This window comes from Thunnus albacares, chromosome 11 (assembly GCF_914725855.1).
Source record: "Thunnus albacares chromosome 11, fThuAlb1.1, whole genome shotgun sequence".
Lineage (NCBI taxonomy): Eukaryota > Metazoa > Chordata > Actinopteri > Scombriformes > Scombridae > Thunnus > Thunnus albacares.
This window is the reverse complement of record NC_058116.1, coordinates 12,933,713-12,955,532: the sequence shown is the minus strand read 5'-3', so window position 1 is coordinate 12,955,532 and position 21,820 is coordinate 12,933,713. Positions and strand designations below refer to the sequence as shown.

Below are 21,820 nucleotides of genomic sequence, written 5' to 3'. Positions count from 1 at the left end.
CTCATGCATGCATGCCTGCATACACACACGTATGCATTCACCAAAGAAAAATCCCAAATACATCAAAGGGTCAGTTCACCTGAATCACCCAAAACACAACACAACAAACAGCGATTTGTACTGAAGAAATTGTCCAAATGAAAACTTTTAACAGTGAAGTCTGTAGATATTTCTGAGTTGCCAAGACTTTGCTTCAGGAAAGATACATTGCTATTGAGCTTTTCAAATGTAATTTTTGAATTTTGAGCCTTGTAAAATAACATTTTATTAATCCTGTCTGTATTAATGGGTGGCAAGAGTCTTAGCAGCAGCTGTCTGAAAAACATTAACAAGTAAACTATTTGCATTGCTATAGATTGCTCCAAGCGGTCAGTAAAGCGTATATTGGTGAGCTGACCCGTAACATTTGTTCTTGTTGCTGCATTGTCTCATTTGCATGATTGTGCAAATTTTCTTGATGAGGAATATGAGGAAGTTACTGACCTTTTTTCGCATTCAGTGGAAAGTCTATTTAACTTCACAAACCACATCTCTGTCTCAAGTAAAAATAAAACTTTACAGATATAATGATCATCCAGACATATTCCTGTAATAGGAACAATGGTAAAAATCAGTTTGGGAAGGTCTCAAAGAAGCAACTGACCATGAGGATGATCCACTGTACTCAAAGTGTTGATCAAATATAAGATGTTTAAGATTGGATAGATTAAAAAACAAACATACAAAAAACAAAAAACTCTACATTTCTACGTGAATTCTATCTAAACACAAACATAATTTCACATGCAGTAGATTAAAGTACTATTTTGTTTACACTGGAGGGTGCTGTTGTAACAGCGATTCACATACCACTAGGCAATTATATTCATAATTGTCAACTTACACCATCTGCTGGTTATATTAAAAGAAAAGAAACAAATAATAAAAAAACCAACCACTCTTACTGTGTGCAGTGTCAAGGCAACACATCTTTCACACCTCTTATGACGTATATGAAGAGACATATATTTAGTTTTTTATAAATAGATTTGTGTTTATTCACACCACAGTAGCTGTTTGTCCTTACAGATTTTGGGCTGTTTCTTCATCTACGGGAGCTGCAAATGTTTGCACAGATTGGACAAGGGAAGCAAGCAAGCCTCTCATTATTTCATAAAGACGATGGGAACATTCACATGGCCTCTGGAGCACACTGAAAACCGATGTTAGCTGTTTACAAGACTGCATGTAGCCTCTGTCTGATGGAAAGCCGGGATGCCACGACTTCCTGCTGAACTTAAAGGCCACCTGAGCCGCTTTAGGACAAAGTAGGAGTGTTGTTGGTAAACACAATGACAAAAGGCCTGTGTAGTAAATTCCACCAGTACAGTATATGTCAGGGGATAAATGTTTTCCATAACCGTCATTCCACAATTAAATTACATAAATACACATACACTGAATTATTATCTGTGAACAAATCGAAAACTGTGCTGTAATGCACACATGTACAGGAAGGTCTGAGACCATATGTGGGAGGTCAGGAAGTGGTGAAGTTGTCATAAAGTGAAATGAGCCACATATTGTTACTGCAGTTTTAAATTACCTTTGAAGTTTCAGGGTATGAACATGTCAAGACTGATGGGTAGATTTTCATACGGCTTTTTGCTGGTATTTTGCTGTTTTACATTTGTGTCCATCTATGGAAAACCTTCAGGTAAGTCTTAAATTCTCTTTTACATATACACTCATGTCTTGTTAATGAACTTTATTTAGAATAATATATTTAACACAACAGTCAAGATGTATACTTCAAAATAACATAGTTACACTCTGAACATGTGATTAAATTTCTTTCATTACAGGAAAAAAACTAATATTTTAGATATATTTGTCAGCATTAACTATGACATTGAGAAACAGTTTTCTGTTATATTGTATCAATCTCTGAAATGATGAACAGCCTCTCAACAAAAACGAAGATTACAATTAAGAATGTGTTAGTTTACTGAGTTTTGAGTGTAATACTTTTTCTTTTCTTTTTTTTAAATTTCAGACTCGACTTCTTCATGTGAAACTAAGCTGGTTGTCCGGAGAGGCACGACACGGAAAACTGCCCCACAACAAAATCTGACAGTCAGATGTACTGTCAAACACTGTGGACAATCACTAAATGTCTTCTGGTGTAAACAAGTCGACACAGTTACATGTCAACAGATAAATAATACGAAGAATGTGGAAATAACACAGAGCGACGATGATGTTAAGAAACTGACATCTTTTTTGACTTTCAAATGGATTTCCACTCATGATGATGGCCTGTACAGATGTGATTTGAGAGGAAACAACTATTCGCTGATAAGTCATACCATCAATGTCTCAGTTTCAGGTAGGCTGTTTATTTCTCCTTCACTGCCCACAAGTACCTGTAAGATGTCTTATTTAACTGTTAATTCAATATACTCTTCATCATTCCACATAGACATATACCAGGGGGTTGAAAATGTTGACTATAGTGCAGGTAAGACCCTTTTTTTTTTAGATTATTTTACATAGATTTTAATAGGCTAAACACTATCTAGGACTATTGATCTGGTTCTCCTTTTGTAGATGACGAGTCACCAAGTGCTGATGGTGATGGTGATAAGGACATGTCCTGGCTACCCTACTTCCTCATCGTTGTTAGCTTTGCTCTTCTGATCATCACATTGACAGCATTAACTTTCTTGGGTTTTCATGGCTTTAAACGTAAGAACATTAATATGTATTCACAGCCCAGATTACTGTAACACAATTTGTAGACCTTACCACCTAAACAATTCCTCTTTTGTCTTCCTCACAGGAAAACTGACCTACAACCTCAAAAAGGCGCAAGTATGTCTTGAAGTGTTGCTAACTTAAAAGAAATAGTTTTCATTTTGGGAGATACACTAATCTGCTCTTTTGCCAAGAGTTAGATGAAGAGGAAACAAGATAGAAAGTGTTAAAGGGTTAAAGTGGCTTTTATCCAGATTCTGTTATCTTTGGGCAGAGCCGCTGATTACCCCTGTTTACAGTCTTTATGCTAAGCTAAGCTAACTAGCTGCTGGCTCTGGCTACATATTTCGTGTATAGTCATGAAAGTAGTATCAATCTTCTCATCTATCTCTCGGCATTAAAGAAAATAAACGTACATCCCAAAATGTTGAACTATTCCTGATAATGGTATCATGTGGGAATGTTTCATTGGCTTATCTGATCTTGTTCTGGTGTTTTGATGTCATAGGAAATGTCCACTCGTACGCTTCCAGAGTGCTGCAAGGGGAGTACCTCTTCCATTTCTGTCGTGCACTTCTCTTCAACTACTGCAGGCACACCACCTTCCCTGATGACCGATGGGAACCAGCCTACTGTGGCACCCACAGCAGATAAAAGTCAAGCATCAGACAATGCAGTGTATGCTGCCATCAACCATACACAGTCCATGATGCCTGCCAGAGAGCAGGGGACCTCAACTGAAAAAGACAAAAAACCACAATATGCCACCATCAATGTGCCCTGAACATTTTTGATTTATCATACAGTGGAAAAATGTGGATTTAAAAATGTACATTATGTGGTTGATCGCTTAACTTCTCTGCCATGACTCTGTTCCATGACACAAGAAGTATGTGTTGGTGTCATGGAACAGGCAGAGAAGTTAAGCGATCAACCACACTGTGGAAGAAGAAGGAAGCTTGTGGTTACATGTGCAGTGCAGTCATTTAAAATTAACCTGGCTAGAGCAAAAGCAGTTTTGTTTTTATTCCCTCAGGTTTTATCATTCATTTCTTGTTACTTTCTTGTTATTTTTCTACCCATAGTAATTTCATTTACGTGACTTGGAGCGATTTTATTGTCTTGTTTAACTTTGTTGGCCTAAAGTTTGGCAGTGGTATAAAAAAGGGAGTGGATAAGTAGATTTGTCATGTGCAGATTCACTGAATACTTATTTAACAAACTTCTGTCTGAAAGTATGAGGACTGTAATAAAGGAATTGTCTGGATCTTGCGAAAAAGCATTTGAATATAATTATCGGCTGATCTGAAATATATATTTTTGTTTCACTTGTGACTGGAAATATTTTGTGGTCTGAAAGGTGAATGGATGTGGTGTTTTTAATATGTACTGTTGTATCCCTTTAGTTGAGAGGATTATTTGGATATTTTAATGAAAGAATATAAGAATTATACACAAACATATATCACTAGACCACTGTTTTATCTGATTAAAACTGTATTTGGTTCATTTCCTCCATACAGACCTCAGTGTTTTGCACCGACACTGGAGGAAACATAACACCTAGCCTGTCGACCACACCGGCGTGGGCTAGTTTAAACAGGAAGTTATAGGGGGTCTTTGTGATACAAACATTTGTGATATTCACATCATTTGTGGCAGCAGAAGCCTTGTCTCTGCTCAACCACATAAAGCTTATGTACTGAGGAAGTGTAGATTGTGTAGTGATATTCTTGTTACAGCGGTCATACATTCAGCAAGTTACATAACATACAAGAAAGAATAGTATTGATTGGCCACAAGGTTAATAGAAATAAGCACTTAACAGAAACAAAGAGAAAGTAGATTTAGCCAAAACCAGCTTTAAAGTAATATATTATAGTAGACCATCATTGCTGTTCAGCAGCTTGTACATAATAAAATAATCAGTACTACAAATGGAGCATAAAGACATGATTCATTGTAGCACAATACTCATTTATACTGTAAATCTAAATCAAGCCATCCTGAAACTGCTCTTCAGAGCAGTTAAAAACAGTAGATACATGCTGTTTAAATGCATTGTTTAGCTATCTGTTAAGTGCTGATAATTTTACTTTGTCAGGCCTCAAAATTATGAAATGCGAAGGTGTTATTGTCCACAATTAACCATTATCCAAATGGCAAAATCTTGCTGACATGTGTGGGGATTAATCAAGAACAAAGCCATACATTTCCATTTTGAGGAACTGATTACTAACAGGCCAATAAAAAATAAATACCACATCTCGAAGGGTCTTTAAGATTATATTTCAAGTATTATATTAAGCTTCCCAGGCCAGCTGTGATTGTTGTTGTTGTTGTGTTGTCCCCTTGTCAAATAAATTCTGTAAATACTATTATGGACCTCAGACTGATTTCACGGAGTCTCTCAGATTTTTATCTGGATCACCTTCTGTTTGAAAAACATCATTCTCAATCAGCAGTATGACAAGAACCTAAAATAAGAAGAGCAGGGATTGCTGTTCCCACGTTACCTTGCTCACCTTATCCAACCCTTTGACCGTCCAAACCCAATAACTGCTCCTCATGCTGAACACACACAGTATGTCATATTGACAAACATGCTGATTTTTCACTTTGCTTTGGATGATGACCAGTGGAGCACAGTGTTCCCTGAGACTGAGTGGTAAACCCTGTCGCTCTAATCCATTTACAGATGCTCACAAAAGGACCTTTCATATAAATTGTTAAGAAAGGCTACTGAATAATGTGACCCAGTTCTTATATTTCTTACAGTATACTTGCTGGAATGCATACTCAGGAGAGGAAGGTGGAGTCTGTGAACTTCTATTCTGTCATTCTTGAGTGGAAATTTTTCATCTCAACAACGGTGTCTGGTAGTTACAGCCCACACACGAGTTCTAGTCTAATAGTCTCTCTCACTCTTTCTCTAACACACACACACACACACACACACACACACACATCAGTGATTGTGTTTTTTCTCTGGTGGACAAAGCCCTGGTTCAGATGACAGAGGATGGAGAGCGTGGAGGCTTGTGCGAAGGCAGTGTTTGAGACGGGCCTGATTAGATCGAGCCTGAGGTCACACTGAGAGCATGCGGCCTGAGTCTGCAAAACTGCAGCTTTAAAACCTAACAACAAGGAATGCTGTATTTTATCTACTGAAAGCTTAAAATACAACTATCCAGAGGATTATTACAATGGAGTATGGATCATATGGACAGCCATGTTTTTCAAATTTAAGAAATATGAGAGGTATTTTGCTTAAGTCAGTGAGAATTAATACCAAAATGTTTTATTTTTAATAACAAAGCAGAGTGAAGGGAGATTACATTTGTAGCCTCTTACATTATATTTTAGGCATTTACTCCAATCTAGAGCTGCAGGGGTTTAGGGTGTTGTTCAAGACGACTTGCAGGAGAAAAGTGGCTCTAGGATTTTTAACCTGCAGCTCTCAACAGGATAATTTGTTGACACGCATACCTTTCAGGGGAACAGAAAAGGTTTGCAAGTAGCATCTTTAGGGAATAGACTGACTTCTGTGGAATTTAACATCTAACAAACGTGCACACACATACTTTCTCACAACACAAACCCTGCAGAAAAGTCTGAGACAGGTGGGATTAAATCAGACCTGAGGTCGCTCGAGAGTGTGTGCAGCACTGCAGCTTAAAAACCTTCTGATAAGGTGTGGAAAAGTGCTGAATGCATGTAGTCTTGCTCAGAAAGTGACTTTAAAACTACAGATGTCTGCAGGATTATTGAAAATAATTAGGGATCAGTTGAGATTTATGATGTGGACAGTCATGCGTTTCATATTTAAAAAATCTTTGAGTGACTTTTTTGTGTGGGAATTAAAACAGGTTCATGGTTATTCAACTACTGTTATTTCTAATAACCAAGTAAAGTGAAGTGAACTGATATTTGTAGGTTGAATATGTTTTTTTCTGCAGTGGTGATGAAGTCAGGCCTTGTTTTATTAACACGTCCTTTCAGCAAACTTTCTAATATTTATTCTGACTGTAATCTGATATGCATTTATACCACATATATATACCTGCGCTAAGTTAAATACACAAAGACATATCCAACAGAACCAATAAATACTGAATGTTATCCCAGAGTTCAAGAATATATCAAAATAGAAATAGTATGTGCTGAAGGCTCTGTGTGTGAATGCACAACATATGTGTGTGTGTGTGTGTGTGTGTTTTTTTTTTTTTTTTTTTTTTGCTCTGCAAGATCCACCATAACTATTCTGGCTTAGGATGAAAAACGCTCTCAAAAATGAGCATCTGGCAGCCAGGTTTGGCACATCAGAAAGGAATTTCATGTTTTTCTGAATCCAATATAAGAGGTACAAAGCCATGCTGCAAAAGCTGTAAATTGATTAAGATTCAGAAACATATATTTTTTAAAATATTTTTATTATTCTGTTTGTTGTATTTATTACATCAGCTTTACATAGTTGGTAATAATTGTACCTTTCCATATCTTCTTTATTTTTAACTGAACTACAGTTGCTCTGTACAGGGCTGGGTGATGTGGCACATTTCCATTTATTTGAAAAAAAAAAAAGTTCTGAAACATTTCAGCATCAAATGTAAGCTAAGCTCTGTGCTCAGAGGAAGGCTAAACCTAAAATCATGTTAATGGGGAGGAAATGTGATGTGCCTGATTGAGCACTGAGCTTGAAGTTTGATACTACTGTAAATAAAGAAAATAACTGACAGGTTCAAATCATATGCTTTGATAGAGATTATTTTGGCATAAAGCAGTTTTTAAATGCCCCTGTACACATGCAAACATGATATATTCAAGAAGCATCTTTACATTATACTGTGTTTTAGGCATTTAGGTGCCACTTTGATCGAGGACAATGTAAAAGTGAGGAGGCAGGGCTTCAGGTTTTTGTTCAAGGACAATTAGAGGAGCAGACTGGCTCTTCGAGGTGTTGAACCTGCAGCTCTCAAGTCATTTTGAACCTGAGTTCACACACACACACACAGGCACACACACACACACACACACGCACACACACACACACACACACACATGTGAACTCACTGGACTTAACGATGTAGACTGGCAATAAGACACACATTCCTTTAAGAGGCACCACAGAGGTTTCAGCGCTGCTTCCTCAGAGAATTGATTCAAGCTATCTGACTGTGGAATTTAACCTCTGAAAAAATATGCATACACACACACACACACACACACACACACACACTCTCTCTCTCTCTCTCAGAACACACACTCTGAAACATGTAGAAAAGTTTGCAGTTGGTATTACACAAACAAGACATAAGTATGCAGCCCTTTTAATTGATCTACCGAAGGCTACCCAAGACCCCACCCAGCTTTGACAAATACACAGAAGTGACGGAGGCCTTCGACTGAGAAGTAGAACCATATAAGCTAATAGTGCCAATTAGCTGTGTTATTTACAGACCAGGTAAAAGACAGAAACAAACAGGAGTATGTCAGGGACATAATATACTGTAAAAGCATACTCACTGCACTTTAATTTGCCATACAGTGACTTAGCTGTTTGTTGCGGAATGTGCGACCGTCAGCTGAATCAATTACAGAGCCAGAGAGAGAAAAAAAAAAGCATCCACTCAACATTTCTTCATTGACTTCATGTGAGGACAGCCTGGAGATTATATAAGAGTCAGACACAGATGCGGAGATGAATGTCGTTGTACGGTTGGTGATCATAAGTAGGATTGTATTGGACATCCTATAGAGGTGTGAACATCTTCCCTTTGTACCAAGATGATGATGATGATGATGGTGATGATGATGATGATGATGATGATGCAGGAAAACAATTCTGCAGGGTTCCACTACCTCTTCGTTTCAGGCTCTGGTCTCATCTGAAAGATTAATCAGCTGAAAAGAAATGCATGGAGAGAGCAAGAGAAGTAAAGACACAAAGTGGAAGAATATATTATAAAATTTAAATGTTCTCTGACATTTACATTTTCCATTACAGAGGAAAAGTTTATTTCAAATCTGACTTTGTTAAATGTCCATCTTTGCAAAGAAACACATATAGAAATGTAGAATATTCAGTAGCTACATTCATACTGGTATGGCAAAATATTATTTTTCACCTGTAGGATTAAAAAACACAATATTGTGATGGTCACAGTGGTTATACACAGTTAAGGCTTTTAAATAAGGTGCAGCAAATAACATTAGCTGCACAAAGTCTTCATCAGAGTAAGAAGAGGCAGTGGAGACATCAGGTTTAGGTTGGACATGTTCTGGGCATGTCTGGACTCTAGCCAAGGCTATATTGCTACAGCATGTGTGTGTATATATATATATATATATATATATATATATATATATATATATATATATATATATATATATATATATATAATCATCATATAAAACTTTCCGGAAAACATCTATATAAATCTATGCTTTAAGTCAAAACATTAGTTGCTGCACCTTATTAAAAAGCTCTAACTATTAACCGTGTGCATCAGACCTCATCACTGCAGGTCCCATCTCAGTTGTCTTGTCTGTTGAGGGTTCGTTGTGAGACAGAAAACAGGACATGGACGTAAAGTGCAGAAGGAGTGCAGGTAGAAAACAATGAGCTTGGCACAGTCTCATGTTCTCATGTGGATGACAAGCATGATGTCATGCTTCAATATATATAAATCTAGAAGATAGTAAATGAAGTAATTAAGCATATGAATAAATTGTAATGAACCAATAAATTCTGAAATGATTAATTTTTTTAGTAACAGAGTTTTATGTTTGATTTCATGATAATTTCTCTTTAAATTCTTTCCCTCTTTCAGTCTCTTTTTTATATAGCTTTTAATGTATCAAGTATGTGACTATCATGTGCATATTTAGGAGCCTGAATTGAATATGGTGTCTGAATATTGTGTACCTGAATTCTTTAAGTTTATGAACCCTAAAACATATATAATGGAAAATGCTTCTGAAATTGCATGACTTGAAATTGACTATTGAAAATTTTAAATATGGGGATTCAGACCACATGAATTCAGAAAGCTGGTTTTCAAAGTCAGATTTTCAGTGCTGTAAAGTCATTTGAAATTTTAATTTCACAAGTAATCAGGATTACATTTCACGATTAGGCCTTTCTGCTTTCAAAACAATCCAGCCCGACCACCTCCCTGAACCGATAATATGTCAGTGAACAGACATATTATCTGTATAATATCTACAAACATGTTACCATGAGAGAACATCACATTGCTTCAGCTGACTAAACCTGAAGACAATGAGTCAAAAGACAATAAGAAGAAAGATAAACAGACACGTCTGAAGAGAGAAATGTAATTAAATGCACTTTCCACAAGAATCATAAGTTAGTTTAGAGTTTGGCACAAATTACTTTTTAAATAAATAAATAAATAACAAAAATATCATTAATCTCACTAACAATTGACAGAAGTAATTCTTTATTCTATGTCATTTTTTATTTATGTGAGATAAAACAGGTGTAATGTTTTTCACAAGTTGTCAGTACATCATCACTGTTTTTTTTATTTTTAATTTTTTTTAACCAGCAGCGGGTAAGTGCTGCAAAAATGTTTACTGTCATCTAAGTAGCTGATTAAACAGGTCAGCATCATGAAATAAAAACTTAACTTATGTTTTTGTTTGTATAATTCTTTAAAAAATGTTGATGTTGGCCTAAAAACTTCTCAAGGAGATGTCACTAGAGTTTCTAGTTAACTTGAAATGCTGCAAAGGTCGAGAAAAATCGTTGAGCAATATGTAAATAAATTGAAACCCCCCCCCAAAAAAACGACCTGTGAAGAAAACTATATATATATATATATATATATATATATATATATATACACATATATATGTATGTATTGTTTCATTGACTCTTGATACTTTGGCAATATTGTTGTGACATTCATGCCAATAAAGTAAATTTGAATTTGAGTGACTGGCTTACGCACAGCCAGACTGCAAGCGACATTAAATTATATTATTATAATAAAATGTTATAATATTTAATTACAACAAGTTATTGCAGAATTTATTGGTTCATTTATATATTTCACACATTTATTGAAGTGTAAATGAAGTATTTATTTATTATAATTAATTATTATTATTTAATATTAGACACTTTGGGGCCCCATGAATCAACTGTAAAAGTGTTTTAATAGTTGCAACATATCATTGTCCTGACTGGATTATGCAACAGCAGCAGTATATTTCAACTAGTTTGTGATGTAAAAAAAAGTTAGCTAATGTCATGGTTATGCTTGAAGTTGCATTAAGAAAATGCTTCCACTAGGGGCAGCAAAACAAGCTGAAAACACAAAATCACCTTATAAAATTGTTATGGTGAACATAAAAGCAAACAGTTGTTGAGCAAAATTAGCACACATTTGGAGTTGTATAACTCCAGAGAAGATATCTGGGTCTTTTTAGCTCCTAAATGCCCCACTATATTCACAAGCTGCCATATGGTGTGGGGCAGGTAGAGTGACTCATCAGAGATTCTTTGTTGAAAACAGCTGCCTACTGCAGCTAAAAAAGACAAACAGGCTCTGTAGAGCTGGGAGGCTTTGCAGAATCAGTTGATAATCAGTGAGTTCAGCACTACTTATTTCACATTATACGTAGTCATTTGATCTATTTGATATATTGTTAATATAAAATATTTATTAGTGCAGGGTTAACTTTAGTTCATGCTTTTAACCTGCTTTGATGTCTCCTTTTCCAAATCAGCAGATATGAGCACTGTGCATCCTACCTACCTTTCTGACCTCTGCTTAATAGCAAAACCATGTTTTATAGTTAAGTCTGTTGCAGTACATCCAAATGGACCACTAATCATTTTTACTTTGCCATAGATACCTGGGCAGTTTTGTCAAAACTTACAAAGGGAGCCCCCAAAATTTAAATTATTGACTTCAAATGATTTCTTAATTTATGATGGTGGAAAAACCTTTTAAAATAAGGCAGGAGAATAAAATTAGCTTCAAGAAAGGTACATTATACATATAGTAGTAGCTCTTTAAACATGCTACAAAATCACAAACGTCTTGTTTTTTATTGCCTTTAAAGTTGATATTTGAACTTGTTGCTTATTCACACATCCAGCAATTATGGAGCAACATAATCATTCATTTGGAGTTATGTTTCTGTGCACCTGATGAATGTAAGTCCAATATTCACTCTCTTTTAGTTCTGTTTTTGCTCTCTACCAACTCCTGAAGGAAATATCCGGCTCTTTAGCTGCTAAATGTTCACCAGCCAGTTGCTAACTGTGTCGTGTCTGTTTGCCATTAGGTGCTGAGCAGGTAGCGTACAGTTGGTTTTTAGAGCTTTTTCTCTGAAAACATCTGCCTGCCGCAGCAGAAAACAATGCTGTGAGGGCGGTGAGTGTGAACCGAAACAGTAAATTTGTAGCCAGACAGCTAAACAATGAGCTGAAACCATGGCTGAAACTCACAATAAAGCCCCGTAAAGCCTTGTTGTGTACCCAACATATGAAAAAAAAAACAACAACTCTTTTCTGCTCCTGTAAATGCATATACATTAATTTATTCAATCAAAAATGATTTGGGGTGACTATCGAACCTGCCCATCACACAACACCGCATTAGACCATTAGCTCGGGGGTTGTAGCTGCTAGAATGATAGCAGGAGGTGTGTGTTTGGATTTCAGATGGTGAAAAACTTTGTTTACATTTCCAAAGAATGTGGGTCAGGTGTAATTTGTTTATTATTTCTCCATCAAACCCACAGCTCCTTATTGTTCCATATTCTTTTATGTGTACTTTTAAGCCAGCCAATCACATCTGGAGGATTTTATATAAATCTCTTCTCATTACTAGACAATGGCTTAATATCACATTTCACACATCAGTTTACTGAAGTTAAAATGCTCTACCTGATGTTTCATTATGTCTTTAATATAGATTCTCCACATTTTTGAGAATGAGAGTGATTTGTCCTCTACACATCAGTTTTCTAAATGGCCAAAAGTTTGTGTAGACATATTCCATCTGGTGCGCAGGAGTATAAAAAAACATAGACAAACATCAAAACAATAGGCATGATTCAAACACTCACCTTCTTTGCGCAAGAAACACTTCCAAAGGCAGAAGCAGAGGGACATGACCAACAGAGCTGCCACTGTAGTGACTGAGATCAGGATGGTGAGGGCCGTCCCAACTGCGAGGGAGAAAAACACATGATGAGCAGCTTTATCATCTGCCATACCTGAGTAAAGTGGTCTTTTTTACAGTAGTATATAAGTTATAGCCTTGTCATGAGAAATGCGTTGCTTTTTGTGTGACTGTGTACTGTGAAGCCTGTGCTGGTCGGGACACTGCGTCTCTTGATGGACTATGATTGATTTGATTTGAGATTTAATGTATAGTCTTACTGTCTGGTTTCTGCAGTGTGTGCACTCCTGACCCATGAAACCAATGTTAACTGTCAACTAAAGCCATGACCAGCACACAAATATGAACCCATTTACGAACTGCTCAGTAGCTGCGTTTACATGGACCCTAATATTCAACTAATAATTGCAACAATAGCCTATTGGAAAAATAGCCAACTAATATTGGAATAAAGAAACTGGCCCGATCCGGCCCGGTCAAAGGATCAGGTTGAGAGGGGTGGTGTAAACCTTTGATAATCCGTTCAATAGGAATATATTAGCACCTAATAACCATGTAAACTCTTAATCCGTTCGTTCCTCTCTGGTTGGAATAAATATATTCTTTCTGCTAATGTTTGCCCCATGTGAGAGTAACATTAGGTGATGTGATGGTAGAGAGAGAGAGAGTGTGTGTGTGTGTGACGGAGAGTATGAAGTTAGCAGCTGTGAACATAGCAGTGCAGCGTGTGTACAATTTAGGCTTTTGTCAGTGAATAAATCCTAAACTCCTCAAGACCCAAGCTAAGTACCCGTGTCCTGCTTGCCACCGATTGATTAAAGTGAAGGGGGTTAGCCCCGAAAATAGGAACAATGGCTTAGCCTAACCTGACCAGTTCACTTAAGGTGGACTGATTTAAGGTGGACCAGCTATTATCATTGTAGTAACAATCTCAGCTGTTCCTAAACAGAGAGCGGAGAAATGTATGGCTGCATTAAAACCAGTAGAGATTTCTGTTTTAGTTTAACAAAAATATGTTTTAGAAATTGTTGTACGGGGACATTTGAGGGATATTCAAGTAGGAGAAATTCTGTAATCATGGCTTTCCTTTATAGACAAAAGTCAGACAAAATATCTGCACAATATACTAATTAGCTCCCAGTACCTCATCACTCTGCTCTCAGTTTGTTTTGTGATCCAACACCTGTAAATGTTTTTTTGGATTTTCTCGCTCCACATTTGAACAACCACTGCTTTCTTTATTATTCTCAGCCGTAGTCTGGCTTGCTGATAGGCTTCTTTTGCAAAAAAACATGTCAAGTAATGATGAAGTAGTAGGTTTACAGCAGGTTTGGAGTATGCAAGGAAAAATAAAGACACAAAAAAATAAAAAACAAAGACATAAAGACATAAAAAATAAAGACATAAAGACACTAGTAAAACTTTTAAGGTGGAGTTTTGACACCAACTCACTTTTAGTGTTCATGGATACAGCAATCGGTGACTCAAGCCCTTTGTGATGCACCAAGCATTTGACGGACACGTCTTTCAGCAGCCCTGATTGGACAGTCAGCGTGCTGATGACCAGAGTGGTCCCGTCGCCCTGTGGGAGCTGTGTGGTCACAGGCGGGCCCATGGTGCGGTTATCCCTCTCCACGTTCCACACAATCTCTGCTGGGGGTCGTGACAGAGAGGTGCAGTTGGCTTCGATCACGCCTGGAGAGGTGGTCTTGTAGCTCACCTGAGGTTTGGGCAGCACTGGGAGAAATAAACAGATATGATAAGATAGAGCCATCACAACACACTGATTCCTTCTACTGTGTGTGTGAAGTGCACAGGCTTGAAAGTTCTGAAAATGTTAACACAGGATGACTAAACACTAAGTGAAATATGGGAAAATACACTGCGGGAGAACTGGCATAAGTTTATTATTAAAAAAAATTGGCCAAATTTTAGATTTTTAGTTTAGTTTGTGTTATCTTCTAAGCGTCTTCGGGCCAATTGCTAAGATGATACCCGGGAAGAATGTCCAAGCCTTTGGATCAGCTAAGGTATGCGAATTCCTGCACACTTAAGATCCATAAGTAAATCTCTGGCTGTTTTCAATTCTCTGTTCCTCTGGCTGAGCAAGGAACTGGAACTGGAACTGAGAACATTTTTGTTGGCAAGAACACATTTAGCCACAGATATTTGGCCCTCGTCGTTTCAGCGGTTTCTCTACAGCTTTTCACCCATCATCAGTCTGGATTATATCAGACTTTGGGGTGGGACAAACCACAACATGAAAATTCTGATAACAATCCAAACCGTAATGTCCTGCGAATGAACATGAAGCTAGTGTGAAATCTGAAGGAATTTGGGCTGTTGTCTATAATTAAATTCCACTGTTTTTCAATAGCTGTAACTTTATTTAGTGTTATATCATTCTGTACTATTGTGATGTAATGTAAACGGCTTACCTTCACAAATATGATGGTATTAAACAGATTTTACATTCTTTCTAGTAAACAATTTAAACAGTTACCCTTACATATATCTAAAGCACATACATAAAGTAATTAAACAAAAATGCAAACAATACCTGAAAACATTTTGCAACTATTTAAATTTACTCAAGTACTGTGCTTAAATGCAATTTAAAGGTGCTTGCTTGAGTATTTCTAATAGCGACAGTGGAGAGAAGACAGAAAACGAAGGGAGAGAGAAACAACCGAAACAAACACAAAAAGAAGGGGTGACATGTAACAAAGGATGTTGCGGTTATACAGCATCCGTCATAAGCAGTGGGCTACTGGGGCATTTTTATAGATTAAATTACTAATAAAAAGAAGTTAAATTTAGCTCCACCTTGACCAACTACAAGATTAAAATAAAAAAAATATTAAAAATGCACATATATCAGTAAAAGTATATCCTGTAAAATATTATACTCAATAATAATGTAAAACTCATGCAAGATAAGTGTACTTTTGATACTTTTAGGTATAGTTTATTGTTAATACTTCTGTACTTTTACTCAAGTAAAATTCTGAATGTGGGTCTTTTATTTGCGATGGAGTATTTTTACACAGTTGTACTGCAACTTATACTTAAGTGAAGGATCTGAATACTTCTTCCACCACTGACATTTCATATGACATAACAGCCTGAAACTAATGTGGTCAGTTTATCCCTTGCAGAATTGGACTTACTGCCTCATTTGTAGCATGATGACTAACTTCTGCAGAGCAAATGTATTACAGCACAATTTTCAGGTTACTGATTTTTGATTACAACTCGTTAAACAAAGTACCCCTGTAATGTAAGTTGCATAAAATACTAAACCTTGCATCACTTTCTCATGAGTCATTACAAATATTATGACTTTTCCAAAAACGTATTTATGTTTCACAGTTTTCTTTGACATTTCTAGGCTTGAAAAACAAGTTTTCAAATTGCATAAATTCTCTCGGACTTTCATGACTTACTCATGTCCTAAAATCAGAATTTTTTTCGTGTTGTGTGATCATTTCAGAAAAAAACAATCAGATGGTCACTTATTTCAGTAAATGGCAAGAATAAATGTGATAGTGTGCATGCATGCGTATGAGCTATCACTGTTTATGGGCAGTATGTGGGAGACTGGGAGTAAAAGAGGGGCATCACATCATCCACAGTGAGATCGGGGTGGAAGACTGTAGGCAGCAACAAGCAGCAAGAAAAAAAAACATTAATGCTAATCATGCCTCACTACTAGAAACACCTACTGTACTGTACAGTTCAATTTCAAACAAAAGCACATGTGTTTGTTGAGATAACTGTGAGAGAAAGACAGCGGGAGAAAAGTGGGAAAGCCAATGAGCAAAAAGAGAGAGCGAGACAAAGCACAGAGGGAATCACTGTCTGCTGCAAACACTGACACAGTCATGCATCAGGACCGCACTCCCTGCCTCCATCATTCTTTCGAATGGTCCATTCTTCACATGGACACACTCGCCTGTCTTTGTGTGTTAACAAATCAGCCGACAGCTTAGCCTTGCTGTATCATGAAAACATTTGCAGCTACATTCAGGAAGGAAAGATCAACATTCCCATCTAAATCCCAGGCATACCTGTCTTTCCTACGGACACAAAGCTGAGTCTCCTTGCAGTCACGCTTTATTTTTCCCACAAAACGCTGCCCGTCTAGCTCTTACATACATTACCTGTAAGATGTATTCACTAACTACAGCCCTATGGGCTATGAACGGCTCGTGTTTTTTAAAGAAAAGGATAGGTTCTTTTTTTTTAATGAAGTGCGTCTCAAAATAAAAACCAGGTGCCTGTATGAAGATTGAAATGTGTTTTTCTTGCTGTTATCATTCCTCCTGTTCATACTGGCTATCAAAAGATCCCTTCTTAATGTGCTCTCAGTGTAAGTGATGGGGGATAAAATCTACAATCCTCGTCTTGTGCAAAAATGTATTCATAAGTTTGTCTGAAGCTTGTATGAGGCCTCTGTTGTCCAAATTAGTCAAATCAAGTGTATGTCTTCCAAGGTAAGAACTTTTTAGAGCAAATTTCCCTATTTTTGTTACTATCCTTTCACTGCTGCTCAACAGGGAAACACAAAGAGGGAATTATGTACTAAAAAGTTTTTAACCTTAGAAGATATCCACTTGACTCGACAAATTTGGATCTGAAGCCTCAAATAAGCTTCAGATACACTTTTACAAATATTTTTACACAAAATGAGGACTGAGGAATGAGAGGAATGGTTATAGCAAGTAAAATGTCTTTTAATGTTATTTGGGCACCTGACTATTATTTTAAGACACAAGAGTGACAGTATAATGAAACAAGGCAGGTAACAACTGGAAACAAACTAATTCATTTACAAAGAATGTCAACATGACTCTAGGGATGGCAACACTGTGGTCTAGAGTGAAACAAGGCCATTTGATAGATTTTCATGAAATTTTAGAGACATTCATGGTCCCCAGACTAATAACTTTGCTGACTTTTGTTTTAGTATCAGTATATTTTATATAACTCGATCCCTCCAGGGTGGAGTTCAAGATTTTAACACTAATTACATTTCTGTGTGGGCCATAATTTTTCAAAACATGTAACATAAAATAATCAGCAATAATGGCTGGGTGTGAAATAGATGTTTACCATAGGTGGAGAGGCACACGGTGGAGCTCTTCAGCCCGTCGGGATGTGTGTTGTACAGGCAGGTGTAGCAGCCTTCATCCTGGATAGCGACAGGCTGGATGGTGAGCTGACTGTCGGACAGGGAGGCGCTGAGCCAAACCCTCCCCTGGTACGGTGGTTCTATCATGGGGTCGCTCCGCTTTGCAAAGGAGGCCACCTCTGAGGAGGCACCCTGCGCAGAAGTGTGTCTCCACGTGATCTGCTGCACCTTCTCAGGCAAACCGTAGGAGCACGAGAGGGAGGCCCTCTTGCCGCTCACTGCTGTCTTATTGCTGTCAACACTGACGTGTGCTAGGAGTAAAATGAACCCATTGTCCAGTGTAAGAATGATGGATGAGGAGAAAAGAAAAGGTAAATAACAAGGAGACAGAGGGTGAAAAACCGGACAATGCAAATATTCAGAAATATGAGGCACCCAAACAGAAACCAGTCACTGGAATCTGCAGCAGCTGTTTTTGGTTAGTAGAATGAGCCCCCCCTTCTCCCTCTGCTCCACAGCTCTTTATTAACATGACTGGCTGAGCCTCACCAAGCTCATCAACTTGTGTTCAGAGGTTGGATGGGGGTTAGGGACATCTGCAATCACATATTTTACCAGTAAATCCCCCCCAAAAGATAAATACGCAGGTTGTAGGGAGGAGTAACTGTCCCTGAGGTCTAAAGGAGAACTGGTTTTTGTTTCATTTTAATGGGCGGGTGCAACAGGCAGGCATCCAAAATCAGTTAAACCATGAAACTCCAACAGCAGCAGAAACAATGAAATCTGAATTCAGACACAAAAGTATTGTGTGAGCACTTCTGTGAGGAGCTACTTTATATTAAACAATTACTCTGGTAAATGTCTCATAATTAAAAGTGAAAAACTGGTTGATGTGAAGGAAATTGATGCCGTATCCAACAGGGGCTGAGTTGCAACCTATGCAACAATCTAATCCTCCTCAGCCGCATCCTCATGGGGCATCCTAAGGCGTTTCCAGGCTAAATTGGATGTGTAATCACTCTGGATCTGACCCTCCTCACAGGGAGGCATCCAGGAGGCCTCCAGAACAAATATCCAAAGCAGCTCGGGGCAGAACCGCTACTCTGAGCTGCTGCCATGAGCTTCTGAGCTCCTCAGTTTGTCTCTCGGGGTGTTTTTTTTTCATGTGTTACATGATCATAACCCAACCTGAGCGCAAGTGGAGGCTTCTCCCACCCGTTCATGACCCTCATAACTATGTCACAATAGTAGAGTCACTTCCTGTCTATAGGCTGACAACTAATGTTTCATCAAACTCCCTCCTGTCAAGGTTGAATATATATCCGAGGGCCACATCTTTGTTTTTTTGCTCACTGCCAGGAGAACAAAGACAATTACTTTTCTATAAGCTTTGTCACTGTAATTCTATAGCAGCTCTCTCACAGCACTTGATTTTGTCCTCTAACAACTTACTACTGGTCACTTGTAGCACTGATGAGCTGAGGACAGAAACCATCTTTTTTAAGTGTTTCGGTAATCATGTAAAGTCCTACTAATCCCTCTCTAGTTTCCCTAATAGTATGTGATTGTTTCATTGTCACATTTACCAGCTGCAATTTCAATCTGTCCATGTTCAATGAGGCTTATAACAGGAATAAAAACCATACGTTTCCACATGCAGTCCACCTTCCTCTCCCATCACTATATATTAAAACTGTATGAAGCTTAAATGAACCCACCAGAGGGATCATATGGACTTTCTGCATAGGTCTTGTCTAAACTGTAACATATACAGTACAGTGTAAAAATGGATGGTTATTCATTAAATCAAAGCAGTCGTCATTAATGGCCTTACTCACAGGTGACAGTGAGGCATGTCTGTCCTTGCTTTGAGCCAGTGGGATGCATGTCAAAGATGCAGGTGTAGCAGCCTTCGTCTCGGAAGCTCACCCTGCGGATGGTGATGGCCGAGGTGTCCTTCGGGGAGGAGTTGAGCTCCACATGCTGCTGTCCGCTTATGCTGTCTCTGTTTCCTGGCTGGTAGCTCAGCAGGGTCTGGTTCTGGACATCCAGCCAAAGCACTTGCTTCAGAGATTCACCTCGTTCCCTCGTAACACTGCAGGTCAGAGTGAAAGGCTTCTCCACTGGAGCTACCAGACGCTCTGGTGCTGTTACCTTGCCTGAAGCATCCATAAATATATTAATCAAATCATGTATGAAAAAAATAATAATTTGGTGATATTAAAGTTGTTGTTTTTTTTTTTTTTTAGCATGGTATACTTACCCTGTAGTTTTCCTACCATCACTAGGAGAAAACACACCTGCAGACCTTTCCTACAGGAGGCCTGGATCATCATCTTCATTGCTCATTTAACAGGGAGAAGAAGGAGTGGCACTGAGACGTGGATAAATGTCAAAACTTAGCTTAACATGATTTCAGACTCCCTCATTTTTCAAACAACTGACGATCCAAGAGTGACACAGAGAGAAAGAATTTTGACCAGCTAACCTAATTTTTTATCCCTAATCATAGAGCCAATTCAGCTCCTGTGGTCACTGTCCAACACCTTTAATTACATTAAAACGCCAACAGAGGGATTCAGTTGGGTGCAATAAATAAATAAATGAAATAAGTGGTACGTATAAATATCAGAAATAAAAGCTGTCACTGCTTCTCAAAAGTTATCTGAGCTAAACATTCAAACAGACAATATTTTCTCTGCCACATTAAAGACTAAACTGACTCTAAGGTGAGTCCAAGTCTGATACAGTTACTTGTAATAAAATAAAACACACAAACAAACCTATTCTATCAAATTACAAACAATTGATATACAGAGAAATCTAATATTTCTTTTGATTAAATGAGATCTTCTGCAGTTAATAAGAACTAAATGATCTGCCATATTTTCTATTCCCTATGTCATACAGTATGAAATATACACATGAAATGAGACACTCACCTTTGCTTGTGTCGTGATGTAAAAGGTAAAAAGCCAACACTTGAGGATATTCTACCTCAGCAACATCTCGCCCGTCCCTGTGATCCAGCAGCCTTTGGAAACATCACTCCAGCACAAGCGAGAGACTCTTTTTACTCACCCGAGTGTTTTCTACTCTACGCACCAACTCACACCAGCCGGCTGCAGCTCCAAACTCCAACTCACCGGATTGAATTAGAGTCACAGCGTCCTCTAGTGTCACTCAGTGGGGATTACTTAACCAAAACTAGCGGAAAATATAGTGTGTAACCTGTATCTGGGAGTTTATCTCTCAGAGTAAGAAACTGATTGACAACAACAAAACAAAAAAAAATTAGGGCATTTAAAACACTTTTTTAAAAACCTGACAGCAGTGACGTTTTATATAGCTACAAAGTAACATGTTTGTATTTTAATATGCCATCAAATGAATGCAAATTGTCTTAATTGAAATAGTTATCCCCCCTCCCCCTCCCCTTTTTTTCTTTTTCTTTTCTCAATGTTTTACTTATTCCATGGTTTTGTATGAATTTCTATCAACCAAATGAATTTGGGAGAAAAAAGTAACTATGTTGCATCAGATAAACCAGATCAGATAAAATGTACTTCTGATATATAAATGTAGTGCAGCAAAAATGTATACAAAGTACATTATTATGATTATGATTATTGTTATCATCAGTAGTTCAGGATTGAGTGGCTTTAGGTAGGATTGGATAGGACAACTATTGATTGCCTTCTCATCTCTGTATTCTTGAAGTACATTTTCTTTTTAGCTCATTAGGGGACTATGTGTTGATAAAACATAAATACATACATGATAA

At 37.7% G+C, this 21,820-nt stretch overlaps 2 protein-coding genes across 4 annotated transcripts; one reads left to right on the top strand and one right to left on the bottom strand.

Annotated features, from left to right (window-relative positions):
• The first annotated feature begins 887 nt into the window (after positions 1-887).
• On the top strand, positions 888-4,064 carry si:ch211-214p13.8 (B- and T-lymphocyte attenuator). The gene is made up of 6 exons (XM_044365965.1): positions 888-1,696; positions 2,036-2,368; positions 2,462-2,500; positions 2,590-2,727; positions 2,822-2,853; positions 3,245-4,064. The coding sequence occupies exons 1-6, from the start codon at positions 1,603-1,605 to the stop codon at positions 3,518-3,520; spliced, it is 912 nt and encodes a 303-aa protein (XP_044221900.1). The 5' UTR covers positions 888-1,602; the 3' UTR covers positions 3,521-4,064.
• Positions 4,065-7,150: 3,086 nt separating this feature from the next.
• Positions 7,151-21,448, bottom strand: zgc:113337 (uncharacterized protein LOC503741 homolog). Of its 3 annotated transcripts, none has more exons than XM_044365952.1 (7): positions 20,979-21,448; positions 20,300-20,380; positions 19,875-20,195; positions 18,018-18,347; positions 14,355-14,639; positions 12,847-12,948; positions 7,151-8,640 (listed from the first exon to the last, which is right to left on the bottom strand). In XM_044365952.1, the coding sequence occupies exons 2-7, from the start codon at positions 20,376-20,378 to the stop codon at positions 8,633-8,635; spliced, it is 1,125 nt and encodes a 374-aa protein (XP_044221887.1). In that variant the 5' UTR covers positions 20,379-20,380; positions 20,979-21,448; the 3' UTR covers positions 7,151-8,632. The 3 variants fall into 3 exon arrangements, with proteins under 3 accessions (XP_044221887.1, XP_044221888.1, XP_044221886.1); XM_044365953.1 differs by having other exon boundaries at positions 20,300-20,372; XM_044365951.1 differs by having other exon boundaries at positions 20,300-20,410; positions 20,979-21,447.
• Positions 21,449-21,820: the final 372 nt, after the last annotated feature.